This window comes from Chiloscyllium plagiosum, unplaced genomic scaffold (genome assembly GCF_037043375.1).
Source record: "Chiloscyllium plagiosum isolate Xiang-an unplaced genomic scaffold, Cpla_swu_hap1 HiC_scaffold_7, whole genome shotgun sequence".
Lineage (NCBI taxonomy): Eukaryota > Metazoa > Chordata > Chondrichthyes > Orectolobiformes > Hemiscylliidae > Chiloscyllium > Chiloscyllium plagiosum.
The window spans coordinates 2739779-2762221 of record NW_028270145.1 but is presented as its reverse complement, the minus strand read 5'-3'; the positions used below and the strand labels follow the sequence as shown (position 1 = coordinate 2762221).

Here is a 22443-nt window from a genome sequence, read left to right as displayed (position 1 = left end):
ACTCCCATTTACCTATTTGCATGTATCTCCAAAAACACTTAAGAAACTAGACACCAACTATTGCAAAGTAACTTGTAATTGGCAGCACATCCACAAAATGTTCAGCCCCTCAAGTACCAATGCACAATAGCAGCAGTGTACCATTTACGAAATGCACTACAGAAATTCATCAAGGCTCCTGAGACACCACCTTCCAAACCTACGACCGTTGACATTTATGCAGGTTCAGCTCCAAGCACACACCATACTGACTTGGAAACATCTTGTTGTCATATCAGTGCCACTGGGTAAAAATGCTGGAACATGCTCCCTAACAGCTTTGTAGGTATCAGATATCACCAAATGAACTTCAGCAGTTCAAGAAGGCATCTGGTTACCACCTTCCCGAGGGCAATTAATGCTGGCCCAGACAGTGACCCTACACCCATGAACAAATGTTTTAAAATGTACAAAGGGACCTAGCTGAGCTAATCAATAAATCACCAAAGTTTAGTGATAAAACTGGCATTTAGGATGGCCTTCATTTCAAGAGGATTTGTGTACAGGAGTAGCAAAGTTTTGCTTTGATTGTATAGAACATCAGTTAGACTTCAAATGGAGGGTACAGTTTTGGTTCCCTTACCTTAGAAAGGATAGACTCAGCGTAGAGAGTGAGACAACGTTATTCCTGCAATGGCAGGACTGTCCTATGAAGAGCTTTCAGGTAAACTGGACCTGTGTGAACTAGAATTTTGAAGAATGATGACTCATTGAAACCACCAAAGGAATAGGAAGGGGAGGTGCAAGTAAGATATTTCTCCTGACTGAGGACTCTAGAATCAGGAGATACCATTTCAAAATGAGATGAAGCACGTAGGACTGAAATGAGAGAAACTTTTGTATTCAGATTGTGAATCTTTGGAATTTTCTACCCCAGCTGGATGTGGTGCTTGGTCAGTAAACATGTTTAAGTTGAGACAAATTTGTTAGTTGACAAATTTTCTCTAAATCTGCTTTTCACCTTAAACTTATGCCCTCTTGTTATAGGTCCTTCAACTAAAGGGATCAGCTGCTTTCTATTCACCCTGTTCATGTCTCTCAAACTTATACATCTCAATTAGGTCCCCTGAAAGCTTTTCCTGCTCTGAAGCAGCCTTTCTTCATAACTAAGCTGCTCCATCCCAGGCAACATCCTCTGCAACCCCTCCAGTGCAATCACATCCTTCCTACAGTGTGGTGACCAGAATTGAACACAGTACTCCAGCTGTGGCCTAACCAAAGTATTATCCAGCTTCAATATATCCTCAATAGGTCTGGAAGCATCTGTGAGACTCATTCCTTTGTTTGTTCTCAACTGCTGTTCTCTCTCTTTGAGTTCCATCTCCACCTGTCGTTTACTCATCTCCCTTCTTCCATCCCACCTTCAGCATATATAGCAATCATTTTCGAGCTACAATCAGTTCTGAAGAAGGGTCTCTGGACCTGAAACATTAACTCTGCTTTCTCTCCGCAAACACTGCCAGACCTGCTGAATCTCTACTGCAATTTATGTTTTCGTTTCTGATTTCTAGCAGCCGCAGTTCTTTGGTTTTGCTTTTCCAAACATAATCACCCTGCTCTTTTAATCTGACTGACAAAGACAACCGCTCTGCGTGCCTTCTTAACTTTCCTTTAACCTGTCCTGCTGCCTTGAAGATTCCTCCATCTCTTTGAGATTCCTATGTCTTGTCATTCATTGAATACGCCCTCGTCTTGTTACGTCTTCCAAAGTGCTTCAACTCATACTTACCAGGGTTAAATTCCATCTACAACTGATCTGCCCAATGCATCTATACCCTCCGATAACCTCGCTTCCTCACTGTCAATAACCAACCATTCTTCATTATACCTGCAAACTTACTTATCACTCCCTCCAGTTTCTTCTCTATTGTTTAATTATATCATGAAAGTTAAGTGACCCAGCACTGATTCCCATGGTATGCCAGTAGATTCTGGCCTCCAGTCATGCAAACAGCCTTTTATCATCACCCTGTGTCTCTTATCATCATGCTAATTTGGATCCAACTTACTAAGTTACCCTGGACACCATGTCCTTTTCCCTTCTTTATCAGTCTCCCATGTGGGACCTTGTGAAAGGCTTTGCTGAAATCCATATAAACCACATCAACGGCATGACCCTCATCTGTACACCCGACTACCTTCTTGAAAAATTGAATCAAATTTGTTTCATATGACCTCTCTTTCCCCTCCCTTGTGGCCTGAGAGGTATGAAAAATTTGTATCAGAGCTCCTGTAACTTCCTCTCTGATCTCTCACATCAGCCTAGGATGTAACTCACCGGACAGGGATTTGTCCACTTTTAAGTCCGCCAAACCTTCCAGTATCTCCTCACTCCTTACATCAAGCTGCTCAAGAATTTCACAGCCTTTCTTCCAGTATTCTGGACCGACTTCTTCCTTTCCAAAGTGAAGACAGATTGAATAGTCATTTGACACCCTGTCAATGTCTTCCAGCTCCAGGCATAGATTGCCTGCTTGGTCCTTAATGGAGAAAGTGAGGACTGCAGATACTGGAGCTCAAAAATGTGTTGCTGGAGAAGCGCAGCAGGTCAGGCAGCATCAAAGGAGAAGGAGAATCGACGTTTCGGGCATAAGTCCTTCTTCAGGAATGAGGAGGGTGTGCCAAGCAGGCTAGGATAAAAGGTAGGGGGGAGGGACTTGGGGGAGGGGCGTTGGGAATGTGATAGGTGGAAGGAGGTTAAGGTGAGGGTGATAGGCTGGAGAGGGGGTGGGGGGCGGAGAGGTCGGGAAGAAGATTGCAGGTCACAATTTCCCTAGTTATCTTTTTCCCTACTATATTCCCTGGTATATAACTTCTGGAATACCTTGGTATTCTCCCCAGTCTTACTAACCAGTGGTTTATCATGCCTCCTCTTTATTCTCCTAATTGCTTTCTCAGTTTCCTCTTACCCTTTTTTTATACTCCACAAGGGCCTCTGTTGATTTGTCCCCTTGGTACCTGTTAAAAGCCTCTCTTTTCCATCTTATTCACTCCCAAATATTCCTAGAGATCCAGGATTCTCTGGGCTTGTGGCTCCTACATTTCACCCTAAAGTGAACATGTTGGACCTATGCTCTTGCCAATTCCATTTTATATGATTGCTATTGTTCTGTTGTAAATTTAACCAGAAGTAGTTGTTCCCAGACCACTCTTGAACAGATCTTACCTGATCTTACTGATATCTGCACTCTCCCAATCCAGCAACCTTTTTTGCACACCATCCTTTTCCTTTTCCATAACAAACTTAAAACATATGGTGTCGTGATCTTCTTCACTGGAGTGCTCTCCATTGCCACTGTGAACACCTGTTAGCTTCAATCTCCAGATTTAGGTCCAGTCCTGCAAGGTCCCTTGTTGGACCTTTTAAACATTAATATATAAAGCTGTCCGGTTTACATTCCAAAAGATCTGCCCTCTCTAAATTCTTTACACGATGAATATCCCAATTAATGTTGGAGAAGTTGACATCCCCTCATATAACTACTCTATTATTGTTTTTATACACCTTAGTGAATTGTCTACACATTTGCTCTTCTATTGCCTGTTGACTATTTGTGGTCTATAATACATTTCCAGCAATGTGACTGTCCCCTTTTCATTTCTAAGCTCTCCCCACAGAGCCATATTTGACAACCCTTCCAAATATCCCCTTTTACTGTGTTAACTGACTCCTTAATTAATATTGTAACATCACCTCCTCCTTTATACCCTCCCCTGTGCTGCCTGAAGATCCTACATTCCGAAATGTTGAGATGCCAGTCCTGCTCCTCCCTCAACTACATCGCTGCAATAGCAATAGCATCACAATTTCATGTGTCAATCCACACACTTCAGTCATCTGTCTCACCTATAATACATCCAGCATTAAAGTAGAGGCCATCCATCCTCGCCCTACTCTCTTGAAACTCAACATGGCTTTACTTCCTCTGCCTTGGTTCCTTTATTAAAGAATGCTATGTCCTTAATTACTAACCCTCTGTGTTCTCCTTCCCTCCTGGCCTAGTAAACATTCCTCTCAACAGCACTAGGAAATCGAGCCACAAGGATGTTGGTCCTATTCTATTTCATGTCACAATGTCTCGCTTGCACAACTTCGCCAGAAAATGTCCCAGTGCTCTAGGAATCTAAAACCATGCCCCCTGCACCAACTCTTGTGAGACAAATTCATCCTCTCCTATTTCTATATTTGCTAGCATGTGACATAGGAGTGTACAATTTTTCAGTTTCTGCTGTTTAGTCTACTGCATTGCTCCCTAAGTTCTTGATGCAAGACCTCATCCTTCATTCTACCTATCGTTGGGACTAACATGTACTATGACTCTCCAATGGTGATAATATGCTGAAAGCAGCCTTAATTGACTCAGACTGGAGCCTCTGCTTCATCTGAGAGAAAGTTGCAGCCTGGAAAGGATCCAGTCAATCTGATGGGCCAGCAATATGGCCCTTCAGTGGCCATTGCTGGGATTAAATTCAGAGACGTCATTGAGACCAGTTTCAGGTAAGTCTGGGATTTTTGTTAACCTGAATTACATATTTCAGCCAAGGGGTTAATGGTGGGATGGATGAAGTGCATTCAATGGAGACACCCCACCTTCCTGTCCAACAGCTTGAAGTGTGAATGCTTTCACTCTGCCTGCCTTGCCTCCACTTGCCCCTGCCCCAAAAGTGGTTGTGTTGCCTGATGCATTCTCCTTCCACTGTGGCATGGGAGATAGGTCGGGGTAGGAGGAAAAGTGCTAGGAATGTTACAACCCTCTCACCACCCTCAAATACACCAGAAGGCAATATTAAAATTCAAACCCTAGAGTACAAAAGCTAGGAACCTATGATGAACCTTTTGAAAAACCTAGTGGCTCAACAGAGCGTTATGATTAATTCTCAGCACTGTACTTTGGAAAAGATATGAAGGCTTTATAAAAAGTGTCATGAAGATTTATGAGAATGGTTCAAGGAAGAAGAGACTTTGATAACATAGGCTGAGAAACCAGAGTTGGTTTCCTTCAAGAAAAGGAGATTTGATAAAATGTTAAAATCATGAGAAATCTAAACATAACTGATGAGGAGAAACAGTTGTCATTGGAGCAAAAGTCGAGAGCCAGAAGGTACAGACTTAAAATGATTGACAAAAGAGCTTAAGATGACATGAAGAAGAACTTTTTTACATGAGTTGTATTTATCAGGAACACACTTGAGAGAGAATAGTCAATGCAGATTCAATTGCGAGGTTGAAAACGAAATTGGATAATTCACTATAAAGAGAAAAAAATTGAATGACCACAGAGTATGGGACTAGCTTAAAATTGCTAGTTGACAAATTGTTGATGGGTTGAATGGCCTGTTTCAATGCTATAACTATTCTATGATTTGATGAACAGATCTTTTAGTAGAAAATGTTGGTACTATATCTGTTGTTGACATCATCTTCCATGTTTTAGGAAAGCTAATGAGTGCAGTGAGATTCTCAACACACTTGCACATACATTAGAAATTGTTATCAAAATTTTCCATGCCTTGTCTCTTATAAATGTCAAATTCTTGAAGATTCTGCAATGGCCACACCTTATTCTAATCCTAGACTTTTTCTCATCAACGACTTTAGATTAAATTCAAGAATACATCTGTTAAACAACATCTATGATTTGCCAATTTCCCCAACAGTCTACAAAAACAACATCTGAGATAAAGTGTCACATTATTCAATTTAACTTCAGGTTGTTCATCAATGTTGCTGGAGTCATTTCCTGCTGATTTTGACCACAGTATTCCAGGAAACAACATGCGTACAAGAAATAAAGCCAGGCCCTTCATGACATTATCTACCCTATCTCCATACAGTGTTCTTCCTTCCTCCCCTCTTCTCATTGGATCAGCGTGCCAGGCACCAGTCACTCTCTGCTAACTAAACTGAATGACCACTAGCCAAGCTTAAACATTGAATGTCAGCATTAAGATGTTATTCAACTGCAGGCGCTTTCAATCTATTCCCAGACCAGATGTTGCCTTACAGTTACCTAGTTACAGGTAAGCATTCAGGAGCGGGAATCCTGGATGCAAAGGCCAATTCTGGTGGTGTTATGCTCTCCTGGCTATGAATCAATTAATGTCAATACAGTAATATGGTCAAACGAAAAACTGAAGAACTGCGAATGCTGGAAATCAGAAACAAAAACAGAAATTGCTAGAATAACTTAGCAGGTCTTTTGGGATCTGTGGAAACAAAGCAAACTTTAAGGTTTTGGGTCCAGTGATCCTTCTTCAGAACTGATTGTAGGTAGGAAATTTTTTGTATATATGCTAAATTTGGAGTGGGAGGAGGGGAGATGGGGGGAGTAAATGATAGATGGGAATAGAGCCCAGAGAGAGAGAATAGTGATTGGACAGACAAAGGAATGGGTAAAGGTGTGCCTGGGAGAATGAAAGAATAGTGGACCATTAGCGACTGACAATGGATTGTTGGTGGTAGCAACAAATATGCTGGCAAGGTCTGGTATGTGGGGGTTAGGGTAAGAACAAGGGAGAAGATGCTCAAAATTTAAAATGTTTGAACTCGAAATTGAGTCCAGAAGGCTGCAGGGTTCCGAGCCGGAAAATGAGATTCTGTTCATCCAGCTTAAGCTGTGTACTGGAGCACTGTAGCAAGCCTGAGACAGAGATGTTGGCCAGGGAACATGGTGATGTGTTGAAATGGCAGGCAACCAAAAGCTCAGGTTCATTTTTGCGGACAATAGGTGTTCTGTCATTGGATAGTCTTTTGAGTTACCAGACAAATGTAGAATAGCAAATCTGCACCAGTGTTGTCTTGGACCTGCAGTTAAACTCTGATAAAATACCTTAGTCGTAACCAATGGAGAGTGTTGTTAAAGAACCTGTTGAGACTTTAAAACATTATGGACAGTGGTACCAGACAGTGCTCAAAACACATAATTAAATAAATCTGGAATAGAAAAGCTTAAGTTTAGATTCCCTACAGTGCAGAAACAGGCCCTTCGGCCCAACAAGTCCACACCTACCCTCCAAAGGGTAACCCACCCAGACACAATCACCCACTCCCTACTAATGCACCAATCACTATGGGCAATTTAGCATGGCCAATTCACCTAACCCGCACATCTTTGGACAGTGGGAGAAAACTGGAGCATCCGGAGGAAACCCATCCGGAGGACACAGGGAGAATGTGCAAACTCCACGCAGACAGTCACCCGAGGCTGGAATCAAACCCGGGTCCCTGGCGCTGCAAGGCAGCGATGCTAACCATTGAGCCATTGTGCCGCCCCACCAGCAATGGTCATTAAAAACTCATCTGTTCATTTTGTCTTTTCAGGAAGGAAATCTGCCATTCTTACTTTATCCTTCAAGTGACAGCAGATTCACAGCAACATGATTGATTCTTACCTGCACTGTGAAATAGCCTAGCCCAGCCACTCAGTCCAAGGCAATTAGGAATGGGCAACAAATGCTGGCTTTGCTAGAGATGATCAACTCTCATGAACAAATTTTTAAAAAGTAAAAGCCTTGACTTGATATTTAAATATAATCAATTAATTAGCAACTTCATAGACCACACATCCCTTTGTCTGAATTTATACACATTATATTATTTAAACATTCTAATTTAAAAATTCTTGCTTTCAGTTCTAAAAACACAAATATTTTAACTATGTGGTAGTGAAAAAAAAATCACTAGCAAAGAATGTATAATTTCTCAGTTAGATAGTATCCTTTGTATTACAGTGATGCTGTGACCCCAATGGTAATATTATAAAGACAAATTCACAAAGGTCATAAGGCTTACAGCCTTCCTTTGTCCACACAATTGAATCTTGGGGTTAAGTTACAATATGCTTCATGAGCACTTCTTAATTATTAAGTACTGTTGATGGAGAACTTGGCACCCATGCAGACTGGAAAAAAAAACCTTTGTGATTGAATGCTCTTGTGAGTAAATTTTAGTTTCAGATTTATTGATTGCATTAGTTGAATTAAGTTACAATATAAAATGCTTCTCAATTGAACTTGTGAAAGTAAACGTGTATGGGCTTTAATTGGATGTATAAATTAATTGAGTAGAAAACAAAGACCTTTAGGTTTGTCCCTTTACACAATTTAAAGCTATGTGAAATGCCTTGGCTCAAACTTTGCAGAAAGTGGCAGTTCACGGCATGTCTTATTATTAGATTTGTTCTTTCACTGTTCACCACATAAGATCTTTGCCCAAAACTATGTCTGGAAAAGCAAGCTGATAATCAGCGAAGACAGCATAGTATTTCAGATCTCATGGAACAACAGAACATTGTATCTCCATAAATAATGAGTTTTAGCAATTGAGCAATAACAGAGGAGGATCTGGGATGAAGGGGAAATTCAATGTCAAAATAAGCGGAAGGAGAAATAAAGGGAAGAAACAAATGATTGGATCAAGATAGGGACAAAATGGGAAAAAATAAAATGCTGGCGTTCTTAAGATAATTAACAGCAATTTATTATGTGAATGAAAGAAAGTTCATGCTTTGAATTATTGCTTTCTATTCAAGGAAGGTTGATCATGATTAATAATGATCACCTTGATATAGAGTATTTAAGCTATTATTTATTGGATTTAACCTTTTATGCCAAAAGTAGTGGACAACCTATGTGCAAGCACAACAACCTTAATGGTGAGATGCTACTTTTGTGAAGTCAGTAGAAGATGGGTGAAAATTGGCAAGCAACTTGTGGCAATCTGCAAATAATGGACCTTTTTTCTTCACCACAGTTTGTTGGCTGATTTACACATGAACATTCACTTGGTGTTATTCGAGCAGCAAAGTCTATCCTAGTTAATTTTTCAATTTTAAATCATAGATGGTGTAAAACTGGTGACGAACATACATAAGGATGCTTATTCGTCACACTGAGTATTGCCAAATTCGACAAACTGATGGAGCATTTCACCTAGTTTGATAATGCTCAGAAACATTCAGATTTTTTTGTCTTCAAGCTTGGCTTTTACTTACCCAGACTGTTAGTGAATTGATTTGATTCTTCACCAAAGACGTAATCTTCCAGCCCTGGAAACTGAATAATAGATTGTTAAAGTAAAACAAAGAACTGTGGATGCTGAAGATCTGAAACAAAGACAGAAATTGCTGGAGAATCTCAGCAGGTCTGGCAAGGTCTGTAGAAAGAAAGCAAAGGCAATGTTTTGTGTCTCCTGACCATTCCATAGAACTGTTCTTCAGAGAAGCACTGGGAGTGAGAGTCAGGGGTTCCTACTGTTGAATTTCCTATTGCTTTGAAAACTAGAAAGACCTAGCGAGCACATGGTCAGTATAGATATACGGTACTTGGCAAAACTGGAAGGCCCAGTGGTAGTTTTCAGGTCAGATGGCAGACGTTCATACAGGACTAAGGCCTGGATTGCTGAACAGAATGTAAATGTAATTTTCCCTTCTTTAAAAGAGCTGTTGAATGCAAAAGCAGGAAACTTTAGAAGGAGCAGAGAGGCCCTTCACTCTCAACACAAGCAAGAACACTGCAATGGAGAGCCTTCACTAATGATGGATGCTCTGCATGTCGGGGTCTATTCCCCAACTTCAACCTCTGATAGTCTTGCCAGCAGCAGCATTCACTTTCATGTATATTTGTGGCATAGATCCTAGGGCCACTGGGCTACAGGTTTCTCATGACATTGTGTTTATAGGTCTGGACCTTCCTCAAACTATTTCATTTCATTTTGAAAAAGTACATAAACACTTATTTAAATTGACGGATTAGGTTTATTGATATTCTAATATTTGACCATGTTTGCTTGTAAAAATGATTGTTGAGATGACAAGTTGTGATACTTTATCCAGCATAATCTTTAGGTAGTTTTCTGGAATTCAATTATAATGCTTCCAGGTCATTGTTCAGTTCACTGTTCACAGAATTTGGCTGCTGGCATATACTCACAACACACTGAGCTACTAATGCTCCATGTTGTTGAATAGTGGGATGCAATTCATATCACACATTTCCACAACTAACCTTTTGGTCATACAATCATGGAGAGGTCATATCCGTAATAAAAGGAGAAAAGATATCAAATCACTCCACTTTATTCCTTTTGCCTGCCTATCCCTCTAAAAAGTACTTCTGCTATTGGCACAGTGTTAATGGAATGGAAGGATTTAAAATTTAGCACCATCCAAAAGAGAAAGTCTAGAAGGTAGTCCATTGTTCTCATGTCAAATGGTATGAAGAAAATTAGTCTCAGTTAATCCCAACAGTTCAGAGCTAATCACCATGGCTGCAAGAGATCTGGTGCACTTACTCTAATGCTATTATGTTCTTACTATCCTGGTGCAATTAATGATTACAGAAGGCTTCCTATGCAAACTTTTACTAATTTTCTTTTAAAAAGAAAGGTACAAATATTCAGTGTACTAACTGAGTACCAGACTAATACGTACATCATTACTGTCCAAATTCAGAGTAATTATTTCCAGATAGGTCAGACAGATAAACACTGTGAACAAATATCTTTTAATTCGCTTTGTAAATTCCTGGTACTCACTTTCTTTCCAATATCATGTTTGATTACTTCTTGGACTAATACATCTGCCAGTGTTTTGAAATCACTAACAAATTTCTTATTTTTCTCATTCCCTTTTTTTTCTTGGACCAACAGCTGAAAGAGCGTTTCCTCTTGCTTGCAGGCGCGAGCGATGTTTGCAGACTTTTCTGAGGCATAGACGAGTGCCGTCAAAAATTCAGTCATTGTGAAAATCAGATATGTCTCTATGTGATCACCTGAAATGCAAAGAAGAGCAGTCTGCTAACCATTTACAGACAAATATCAAAGCCTGCTAGTCTTCGGATCAAGTGGCAACAGCAAAATAACATACACTTCAAAACGTATATTATACAACAGATGATTATGGGGATAATTAATCCAAAGCACTTGTACTTACTTGCTCCATTGATGCTAATTCCACATCCATGGATGAAGAAGCAGAAATGGGGAATTCTCTTAGGTCAACACTACAGTTGGGAAAGAGTTGCTTAACTATCAAAATGAATTTTGCTCAAAAGCTAAAATGATAATCATGGAACTGTTCTCAGCACAGAGAAGACCCTCCCATTTGGTCTGTTGTGTTTGCCTTCTCCTCGTAACCAAAAGCATTCTTCTTTTCCAATAATAATCCAATTTCCTCTTGAATGACTCGATTGAATCTGCCTCCATCACACAGTAGCGCATTCCAAGTTTCAATCTTTCACTACATAAGGTTTCTCCTCATGTTTCCATTACCTCTTTTGCTAATTACCTTAAATCTGTGCCCTCTTTAAAAAGCTCTTTAAAATGTCCTCTCAAACTTTTCTTCTGCAAGGAAAACAGACTCAATGTCTCCATTCTGTGTAACTGAAGTTCCCATTCTTGGAACCCTTCTCACAGTTCCTCAGCACACAGTTCCTTAGCATCTTTACAAAAGTGTGACGTGCAGAAGTGAGCACAATACTCCAGTTGAGTAGAAACCATTCACTGTTTTATAGATTAGATTCCCTACAGTATGGAAACAGACCCTTTAGCCCAATACATCCACACCGACCCTCCGAAGAGTAACCCACCCAGACCCATTCCCTTACCGTACATATACCCCTAACTAATGCACCTAACACTACGGAAAATTTAGCATGGCCAATTCACCTGACCTACACATCTTTGGATTGTGGGAAGAAACCGGAGTACCCAGAGGAAACCCATGCAGACAATGTGCAAACTTCATACAGACAGTTGCCCGAGGCTGGTATTGAACCCAGGTCCTGTGAGGCAGCAGTGCTAACCACTGAGCCACCATGCTGCTACAGGTTTAACAGTTATTGTGACAATAATAAATCAATCAATAAATCAACAATATATATCAAGTAGTGCAAGGATCCCATCACAAACTCTGGGAAACTTCACGACAAACCATCCTTTAACCTTTCATCCTTCCCAAACTAGCATTCGTGAACCATTGCTCTCTGTTTCCTGTCACGCAGCCAATTTTGAATCCATGTTGCTGCAATGAATTTCACTGAACATTTGAACAAAGAACAGAAGTAGGCCATTCAGCCCTTTGAGTCTGTTTTGCCATTCAGTCAGACCGTGGCTGATCTAATTTTAACCTCAACTCTACTTCATTGCATTTCCTCAATAATCTTTCATCCTCTTGATAATAAAAAATCTATCTGCTTCTGCCTTAAAAATATTGAAAATTTCTGCCTTTTGAAGAAGGGAATTCCAAAGACTCACAATCCTCTCAGAGAGAAAACAAAAATTTCCTCATCTGTCTTAAATGAGTGACTCCTAATTTTTAAGCTATGACCCTTAATTCTAGATTCTCCCACGGCAGGAAATGTCCTTTTGACATTGACTTGGTCAAATCCCCTCTAGATCGTATCTGTTTAATCTAAGTTGTGTCTGAATTTTCTAAACTCCAAAGGATACAGCCTGGTCTGTCCAACACTCCATCATTGGCCTGACTAGCTTTTCCTGTCTAGCCAGATATTCATTCTAGGTATTAGTCAAGTAAACCTTCTCTGAATTGCTCCCAAAGCATTAACATCCTTCCAAGTACGGTGACCACAGTACTCCAGATGCGGTTTCACCAATGCCTTGTATAACAGATGCATGATCTATTCTTGAAATCAACTCCCCTCGCAATACAGAGAGTTGTGAACACAGCCCAGTCCATCACGTAAACCGTCCTTCCATCCATCGACTCCATCTACACTTCTTGATGCCTTGGAAAGGCAGCCAACATAATCAAAGACCCCTCCCACCACAGTGATAATGTCTTCCAACCTCTACTGTCAGGCAGAAGATACAAATGCTTAAACACACGCACCAACAGGTTCAAAAATAGCTTTTCATTAGATTTCAGAATGAACTTTCCAAATTTCAAATCTAATGTTAATCTTGCTTTCTGTATCCCTTCTTTGCAGCCATAACTTTTGCACTCCTCGCTCTGTTCAATTACCCTGTGATGTTTGCATGTTATGATCTGCCTCTACTGCACAAAGATCAAAACTTTTCACTGTACCTAGTTACATGTAACAATAATAGATCAAATCAAATAAAACATAATATTCTATTAATTGTTTACTTACTTTACCTGCATACTACCCTTCCATAATTCAGAAAGTAGAAAACCCAGATCTTTCTGCATGTCAGAGTTCTCACCTTTTGTATAATATGCTACTTCTTTATTCTTTCTGCCAAAATAGATAATTTCCCACTTTATTATATTACACTCCATATGTCAGAACCTTTCCCACTCATTTGAATGCATAGTGGCTCAGTGGTTAGCACTACTGCCTCAGAGTGCCAGGGATCTGGGTTTGATTCCAACCCCTCGGATGACTGTGTGTGTGTGTGGACTTTGTACATTCTCCCCTTGTCTGCGTGGGTTTCCTTCGGGTGCTCTGGTTTCCTCCCACAGTCCAAAGATGTGCAAGTCAGGTGAATTGGCCATGGTAAATTGCCCATAGTGTTAGATGCATTAGTCAGAGGGGAAATGGTTCTGGGTGGGTTACTCTTCGGCAGGACGGTGTGGACTGGTTGGGCTGAAGGGCCTGTTTCCACACTGTAGTGAATCTAATCTAATAAAAAAAAATGTGCAGTTTAGGTGAACTTGCCATGCTAAATTGCCCATAGTGTTCAGGAATATGTAGGTTAGGTGCATTAGTCAGGGGTATGGGTCTGGGTGGGTTACTCTTTGGAGGGTTGGTGTGGACTTGTTGGGCTGAAGGGCCTGCTTCCACACTATAGGGATTCTAATTCATTTAATCATCTATATATCTTTGTAAGTTCTTTCTGTCTTCTTCTCAATTTACTTTCTTGCCTACCTTTGTGTGATCAGCAACATTAGTTACCATACCTTTGATCTTTTCACCTAAATTATTTTTATGCACTGTGAAGAGTCGAGGTCCCAGCACTGACCTCCATGGCACATCACTCGTGACATCCTGCCAGCCTGCAAAAGACCTGAGCCTCCTCTCTGTTGCCTACCAGCCAGTCAATCTTCTATATATGTCAATATGTTACCCTCTTTACCATAAACCTTAAATTATTCCACAATAACTTTTGATGTAACACCTTCTCAAAATCTAAGTGCAATACACTTACCGGTTCCCTTTATCTACAGCACAAGTTACTTCACCAAAGGACTCCCATAAATTAGTTAAAAATCATACAACACCAGGTTATACTCCAACAGGTTTATTTGGAAGCACTAACTTTCGGAGCACTGCTCCTTCATCAGGTGGACAACCAGCTCATGAAGGAGCAGTGCTCCAAAAGCTAGTGGTTCCAAATAAACTTGTTGAACTATAACCTGGTATGTGATTTTTAACTTTGTACACCCAGGTCCAACACCGGCTTCTCCATATCATGAATCCCTTAAATTAGATAAACATGATTTTCCTTTGGTAAAACTATGTTCCTAACCATGCTGGCTCTGCTACCTTTAACTTATCCAATCTCCCTAATATAAGGGCTTTTTGACATTTTCTCTATGACAGATATTAAGCTAAATGGCTTGTAGTTTTGGGCTTGAACTATAACTTTGCTCACTAGTCTGTTGTGCAGCTGTTATCAAATGCCTTTTGTAGATGTATGTACACCACAGCAATAGAATTAACCTAATAACTTTCACTGTTATTGCTTTAAATAATCCAGCAGCTAGTCAAACACAATTTGCTTCCTGAAGAAGGGCTTATGCCCGAAACGTCGATCCTCCTGTTCCCTGGATGCTGCCTGACCTGCTGCGCTGTTCCAGCAACACATTTTCAGCTCTGATCTCCAGCATCTGCAGACCTCACTTTCTCCTCCTAACAAATCTATCCTGGCCTTCTGTAATTTATCCAAATGACTGTTAATTTTGTCTTTTTTTTGTTTCTAGAAGCTTTATCACATCTGAAATAAAATTGAACTAGCCTAATATTTACATAAATATGTTATTATGTTATTATTACCAACTGTGCAATGCTTAAACATTTTATGTATTTTTTTATCTCAGTCACACTATTATTTGAATCTCTGAAATGGATTAAAAATGCATTTTGGAAGCCCTCAGCTCAGTCACAAAGAATTTGCTAAACACAGATGTTGCTGCTCTGTATAATGAGATCTTAATGGTTGCTTACAAGTAAACTCGTTATATTTTACATTTGAATCTACTTAAGTTGATTATAATCTGAATTCTGGTTGAATGGTAAAGGTCTCCCTAAATATAATTGCTTATGTAACAATCTTGGTGATACTTGAATAAATATGCTATCCTTTTCCTAAGCATACAAACTCATGAATCACAAGGAAGGAGATTTTCTAAAAATATCAGGACAAAGTCCTTAAAGATTTGAACTGCTGGTGTATAATAAGGAAACTATGATCTATTTTATTCATTTGTAAACCATAGTAAACTTATGAAATTTTTATGAATGCTTTTATTACATTATTATCTGACAGTGTGCTTCATAGTTGCCAAGTGCAGAATATACATAGTAAAAGTGCAGAGAAGATAAAATGTTATTGCGGTTATTAATTGTTTTAAACATATTTTAATCTTGCTTGCACAGAAATATGGTGCTTTCCTTAATTTAGAAATAGATTGAATTCTGTATACTACTTTCTGTCATATCTGATGTTAATGCATAGACTGAGGTTAACTAATCAAAGTGTATTTTTCTCCCCAAATGTGTAAAATAAATGTACTTTGATCAAAAAAAGATAAGATAGTGACAGGTGAAATGTTTTTGTTCAGCTATTTACACAAAGAGAAATATATCCCAAGTCCCAGCAACTCATACTACCTGAAGCAATGTGCCTAGTTTAAAAGAATGACTCTTTTCATGTCTCTTCTATTTCATGTCTTTTCTAAAATTTGTGACAAAAAACAATTAATTGCTTTGTCACAAATTCTACTTTCAAGATATAAACAACAGCTGTCACCAAAACATAATTCAATTAATCTCACCGTGTGAAAGTAATTCAGCAAAAGCAAAGTGAGCCTGACATTATCTGACATTCCCAAAAGGACAAGGGAACAATCGTACAGTGGTCATGTTATCAGGCAAATAACCCAAAGGTTCATATCTGGAAGACTGCTATAAGAAAGACAAGGGATCATTTGAGAAAAAAAATCCTAATTTACATTTTAAATGGGGACTCCTTATTCGTAAATTATGTCTCCAAGAGGGGCAAACATACTTTCAGCCTGTTCAGACCCCTCAGGATCTTCTATTTTGATAAGATTACCTTGCATTCTTTTAAACTGCATTGGATGCAGACACAATCTGTTTAAAATTTCTTTTCATATTTCCTTCATTCATTCATGGGATGTGGGCATCACTACCTGGCAACTCAAGTTGCCCTTCAGAATATGGTGGTGACTTGTCTTCTTGAACTGCTGCAGATCATGAAAATTTACAATGCTGTGAGTGAGGGAATTCCAGGGTTTTGATTAACCAACAGTGAAGGAAAAGTTAAATATTTTCAAGTTAGGATGATGAGTGGCTTGGAGGGGAACTTGGGTGGTGTTCTTATGCATCTGCTTCTCTTGTCCTTCTAGACATAAGTTGTGGATTTGGAAGGTATTGTCTTAAGGATCTTTGGTGAATCTCTGCAGTGCATCTTGTAGATAGTACACACCACTGCTATGGAGCCGTGGTGCTGGAGGGAGTGAATATTGCTGGTACGGTCTCAATCAAGCGGGCCGCTTTGTCCTGGAAGGTGTCAAGTTACAAGTGTTTTTTTGGAGCTGCACTCATCCAGACAAGTGGGAAGTATTCTGTCACATTCCTGGCTTGTGCCTTCTTTTCCCGGTGGGCAGATTTTGGGGAGTCAGGCGATGAATTACTCGTCACAATATTACTCGCCACAATATTCCTTGCCCTGACCTGCTTTGTAGCCACTGTATTTATATAAATTCATAATATGGAAGCAGGCCATTTGTTCCATTGAATCCATACCCATCCCCAAAAGTGCATCCCACCCAGAGCGACCCCCCCCCCACCCACCCTATCCCTGGAACCCTGCATTTCCCATGGCTAATCCACCTAGCCAGCACATCCCCGGACACTATGGGCAGTTTAGCATGGCCAATGCACCAAATCTGCACATTGTTGGACTGGTGAGTCCAGTTGTCTTTCTGGTAATGGCAACCCTCGTAGAACATAGAGCAACCCGCATATCCTATCCCTAGAACCCTGCATTTCCCATGGCTAATCTATGTTTACAAAACATAGTTGAGCAATTTTCCATACTGTCCATACTGTCAGGTAGATGTCAGTACTGTAGCTGTACTGGAACAGATAGCTAAGGGCATTGCAAGTTCTGGAAGACTGGTCTTCTGTGATATTGACAGAATGTTGTCAGGACCCATATCCTTTGCAGTATCGAGCGTCTCCAGACATTTCTTAATGTCACATGGAGTGAATCAACAGCTCTCTGTAACATCTCTCCACCACTGCAGCCACAGAAAGAAGAATAAAAAATGAATTTCATTCAAAAGTCTGTGGCTCAAGTTAGTCATTAACAAAAGGGGACTTGAAATAGACATCAAATTGCTTCATTTTAGATGCGAACTACTGATTTCTTATTTCAGACACCTAAGCAAGGGGACTTTACCAAAGATGTGCTTGCAGATCCTCTAGTTTATCACGCTGAATGTTAAGTCTTCCATTTTAAACCTGTAGCTCTTTTGTTTTTTTTAATCCATTCATGGGATGGGGGTGTCACAGGCTATGCCAGCATTTATTACCCTTCCCTAATTGCCCAAGGGACAGTTAAGTGTCAACCACATTGCTGTGGGTCTAGAGTCACATGTAAGCCAGACCAGGTAAGGATGGCAGTTTGCTTTCCTAAAGGACATTAGCGAACCAAATGGGCTTTTCCGACAATCGGCAATGGATTCATGGTTATCGTTAGATTCTTAATTCCAGATACTTATTGAATTCAAATTCCACAGGATTCAAATTTGGGTCACCAAAACTTTATCTGGGTCACTGAATTAATAATCCAGCAATAATACCACTAGGCCATTGCCTCCCCGCCTGATACATCAGGCCAAAAGAACACTAGACCTATTCCTTTAATCCTCACTTTTCATTTCCCTTTAAGACAAGTATTTAATCAGAAACAGAATTACTTCAATAAATAACCTTAATCCCAAGTGAATTCAGGGGAAACAACTGGACGACACAGAGCAATTTCACAAAATGATATATGTTCAGAGAATTAATAAACAAACATTATAATGAAGATAATTAAAGGGCAGTACTTTTTCAGCTTCTAATTGAGGTTTTTGAGAATACGTTTTATATTCATGTTGTATTCACAATGTTCATAAAGCTTGGTCCTCTTTATTTTGAGCTTCTTCTGAATCAAATGTCTGTACTTTTTCACACTACAGCCCTGACTGAATTATTTGGAACAACATTTTGGCATGCCCTAGAAAATAACATTGAATACTTTTCAGTGCTTTCCAATGTCTGAGGAAAAGTTACACGTATTCCCAACTTAGATTAGCATTTAAGATAAAGTAACAAGCTGTTAGCAAGTTCAAATAGCTGCAGTGCAGTACTGTAACTAAAACAAAACTCATGATCTTGATCACAAGATGAATGTCTGTCAACAGTCACTTTTGCAAATTAAACTGTAACTTTAGATGTATGTTTTGAACAAGGTGCCGCAACTGAATGACCTGTCCTGTCTTTACAATCCAATCAACTTTTAGAACACCAAAACCTTCAAAGTCCATAAAAGATCTTTCCTTTCTCCTTCAATTATTCACTAACATAATACAACACAGAGCTTTTGTGATATAAAGGTTGACATGAAATTGTCACTGAAAGTTTTTAATGAGGAGCTAGGTAGAGTTTTCAAATGCTGGAGGGTTGAAGGCTAAGATGAGGTGCCATGGAAAAGGGGTAAAGGGCTGGGGCAGATCAACCTTGATCATGTTGTTGACAAGGCAGGTTTGAGGGGTCAAATAATTATTTCTTATGTTCTTAAAGCTGAAAGCCATTTTATTCATTGCAGCAAAGCCCCAGATTTACTAAGAAAGTGTCGATTCATTTAAATTGTAATCTTGATATTGCTGTGAAATCCTGTGATATCACGACAAACATTTTGACCACGTTGTATTTAAGAAAAAAAGCAAGAAGAGCTGCATCATTTGTGTCATGTTATCAAATTACATCTGACATATTTTGGCATCATGTAAATGTTGTATTTGTGGAAAATGAAATAAGGCCTTATAATAACTTATTTAAGTAAAGTCAATTCCCCTTTCGCACAGTGAGAGTTATGCAAAGAAAAATGGCATAATACTGTCATAATACATAATCTTTAACTAACCTCAGTAATAAAAGATTGACAGCACAATGACTTTCAACAGTGCTTAGCCTTGATAGCTATCATTCTATTCGACTGTGGTCTGATATGCACTACAACACATGACAGCTAATCAACACAAGCTCTTGAGAACAGTATTTAATAAAAGGATGTTTTCTCAATATACTATGCATGACAGATTCTCAATTAAGTACAGATGCTTAATTTGTCAATAAATGTTGAATGCTTTGCTCGCATTCAGTCAGTTATTCTCATGTGTGCCAACTAAAAATGCATCTGAGCCCCTTAAAGGGCACAATTTTCCAAAATCCCAATTTCAGTGATTTGTATTTGAGCGTAACTGTTCACTTTAAATCAGCCAACTCCATTTAAAGATACTGCCAGTCTTTAAATGTCAACATATAACAACTCCAAATGAAAACAGCCATTTTACCCTATCGTCTGTTATAGTGAAAATGTCAAATGTGTTGCTAAGATCACCACCAAGAACTGTGCTTCATATTACTGTTTTAGAGCTCTTGTGATGGGAAAATTGGAGAAAACACTTCTTTGGATGTTTTGACCAGAATGTCACTCTATAGTTCACTCAACAGGAGATATATTTATAATCTACAGACAGACAGTGTTGCACTATTTCCTTAAAAGGTAATATGTAGAAATTTGCTGTGGAACTACTGAAGCTCTCATATGTTAGCAAGTGCTAACATCACTTGCACTGAACTATTTGGTGGCTAATTACATCTCATCTGTCTGTTTTGCCTCAAACGTTTCTGTTCCTTCTAGTGTCTGAAATACACAGGAAAACATAAATAATAATCTAACACATCAGTCAATTCATAGCAGCTCGTGAAATTGCATTGTGTAAAAGAAGACCATTTCTGAAAAATATGTAGGTGCAGAATCTGAAAAAAAAAACAAATTAAGCAAGACAGCAATAGCACACAGTGTTTTCTCAATCATGGACAAATTTTGTGAGGGAGACAGAGGGAAAAAAGTCAGAAAAAACTTGAGAATTATCATGCTTTACTCTGAATCAAGTGATGGAAACAGGAAGAAGTCAGATCCTATTGAAATGTTTTATAAGTCGTAATCATGCTCTTATGGAATTCTTGGCAATATTCAAAATTCCTAGGCCAAAGGAAAGTTTGTATTTTACCTTGACATATTGGCTCAGATCTCTTTTAGCAAATACCAATACATTTTGTTTACTTTCATGATGTCTTGTGCTATTAGCAAGACCTGCATTTATTGTCCACCTCTAACTATCCTTTCGAGAATGAGGCAATGCATCTTGAACTTCTGCAGACCAAAGTCTGTGCAACTGAAAATCAGATTGATGTTTCTAGGTTATCAATACTATCAACTTCAAAACAATTCTAAATTGCAATGGAATAAATACCAATTAAACCATATAGATAAAGTACAGTTTAAATGAACTGGGTGATTTTTTTTGTTTAGTATGAAAGTTGATTTTGATTGGCCACTGAACCATACATTGTGTTCCAAAATGGATATGGCAGAGGTGTACTTCCTTGTCTATATAAATAGTTTTAATGTTAAAATATTTCAAACTATATTATCCATGTGATCTTTTCTAAAAGGACTGTTCATGCACCATGTACTCTGTGTCTGTGCATGCATAGGTTTTTCTATACAGTCACGTGGAGCTATCCTTAGGTTGTCCTAATTACTTTAGCAGAATTCCTTGCAGTGTCTGTCAAACCAGTGTAAGAATCACTAATTTAAAACCCAACGTATATCCAGTTCAAAGCAAGTTGCCTCAATTTCTTATTTAGTTTAAAAGCATTGTGGTAGGAGCCCTCCCCCACCACAAATCTTGTCACCACTCCCTCCCCACACCCAGCAGATTTCTGCTAATTGTACCTGATCGCAGGCTTTTAAGGCCGTTATTGAAATTTTCCTTCTGGTGCAAGGGCACTATCTGGTATATTTACAAATTTTTGATTTCTTTTAGCATTTACTATGGTGTTAACTACTGTACACCAATATAATTAACATATGATTCAGTATAGTCTTTTAAAATAATTTTCAAATTATTTAAAACTGAGTTATTCAGGTGATGGACTCTTTGATTAAAAGTGCTTGTTTTAGCTATTAGAAATTAGTATTAATAATTTACTTGGAAATTTAACTGGATTGAGAGTCGAATAAGTCCCCTGGCTTACATAAGCTTCATTCCAGTGTTGAAGGGGTGGTAATGGAGATAGTGTTTGTACTAATGGTTATTTAAAATTCTATAGATTCTGGAAAGGTTTCCTGCAAACTGGAAACTTAATAGTAACTTTACTATTTAAGACAAGAAAGTAGATTACCACATGCTTGTCAGTTTGACATTAGTAATAGTGAAAATATCGGAAGTGGTTATAAAGGGTGTGATAACTCAATATTTAGAAGACTGATGAGATTGGGCAGGGTCAATGTGGATTTATGAAAGGTACAACATATTTGACAAACCTGTCAGAGCTTTTCGAGAATGTTATGTCAAGCATATATAAAGGCGAACCAGTGAATGTATTGTCTTTGGATTTTCGGAAGGCTTTTGCTCAGTTCTGCAGTGACTAGCAAATAAAATTAGAGCAGGTGGAATTAGGAAAAATATACTAGTATGGATTTAGAATTGGTTAAACATAAAAAAATCAGAGAGTAGGCATAAATAGATCATCTTCAGATGACAGGCTGTTATTAGTCAGGCATTGCAAGGATCAGTGATCACAAACGTTCACAATCTACATAAAATAATTTAATTTGACACCAATTGTAACATTTCCAAACTGCTGTGAGTAGGAATGTAAGTTGTGAGAAGAATGCAAGGAGCTTCAAGAAGACTTCGTCAGGCTAAGTGAATGGGGTAGAACATGGTGGCTGGAATATAAAGAGAATAAGTGTGAAATTTGAAACTACATTTTCAGTGACAGTTTGGAAAGTATAAATGTCTAAAGGGACTGAAAACAACAAATGCTGGAGATCACAGCAGGTCAGACAGCATCCATGGAGAGAGAGCAAGCTATTGTTTTCAATCTAGATGA

General features: G+C 38.9%; 1 protein-coding gene across 1 annotated transcript in view; it reads right to left on the bottom strand.

Moving 5' to 3' along the window:
- Nucleotides 1-22443, bottom strand: part of LOC122551251 (inositol polyphosphate 1-phosphatase-like) — a 74548-nt gene that overhangs the window by 37513 nt on the left and 14592 nt on the right. The window contains exons 2-3 of the mRNA XM_043692863.2: nucleotides 10574-10809; nucleotides 9033-9093 (exon numbers count right to left, since the gene is read on the bottom strand). Of these exons, the coding sequence (XP_043548798.1) occupies nucleotides 9033-9093; nucleotides 10574-10777 (265 nt within the window). The 5' untranslated portion in view covers nucleotides 10778-10809. The remainder of the gene's footprint in view (nucleotides 1-9032; nucleotides 9094-10573; nucleotides 10810-22443) is intronic.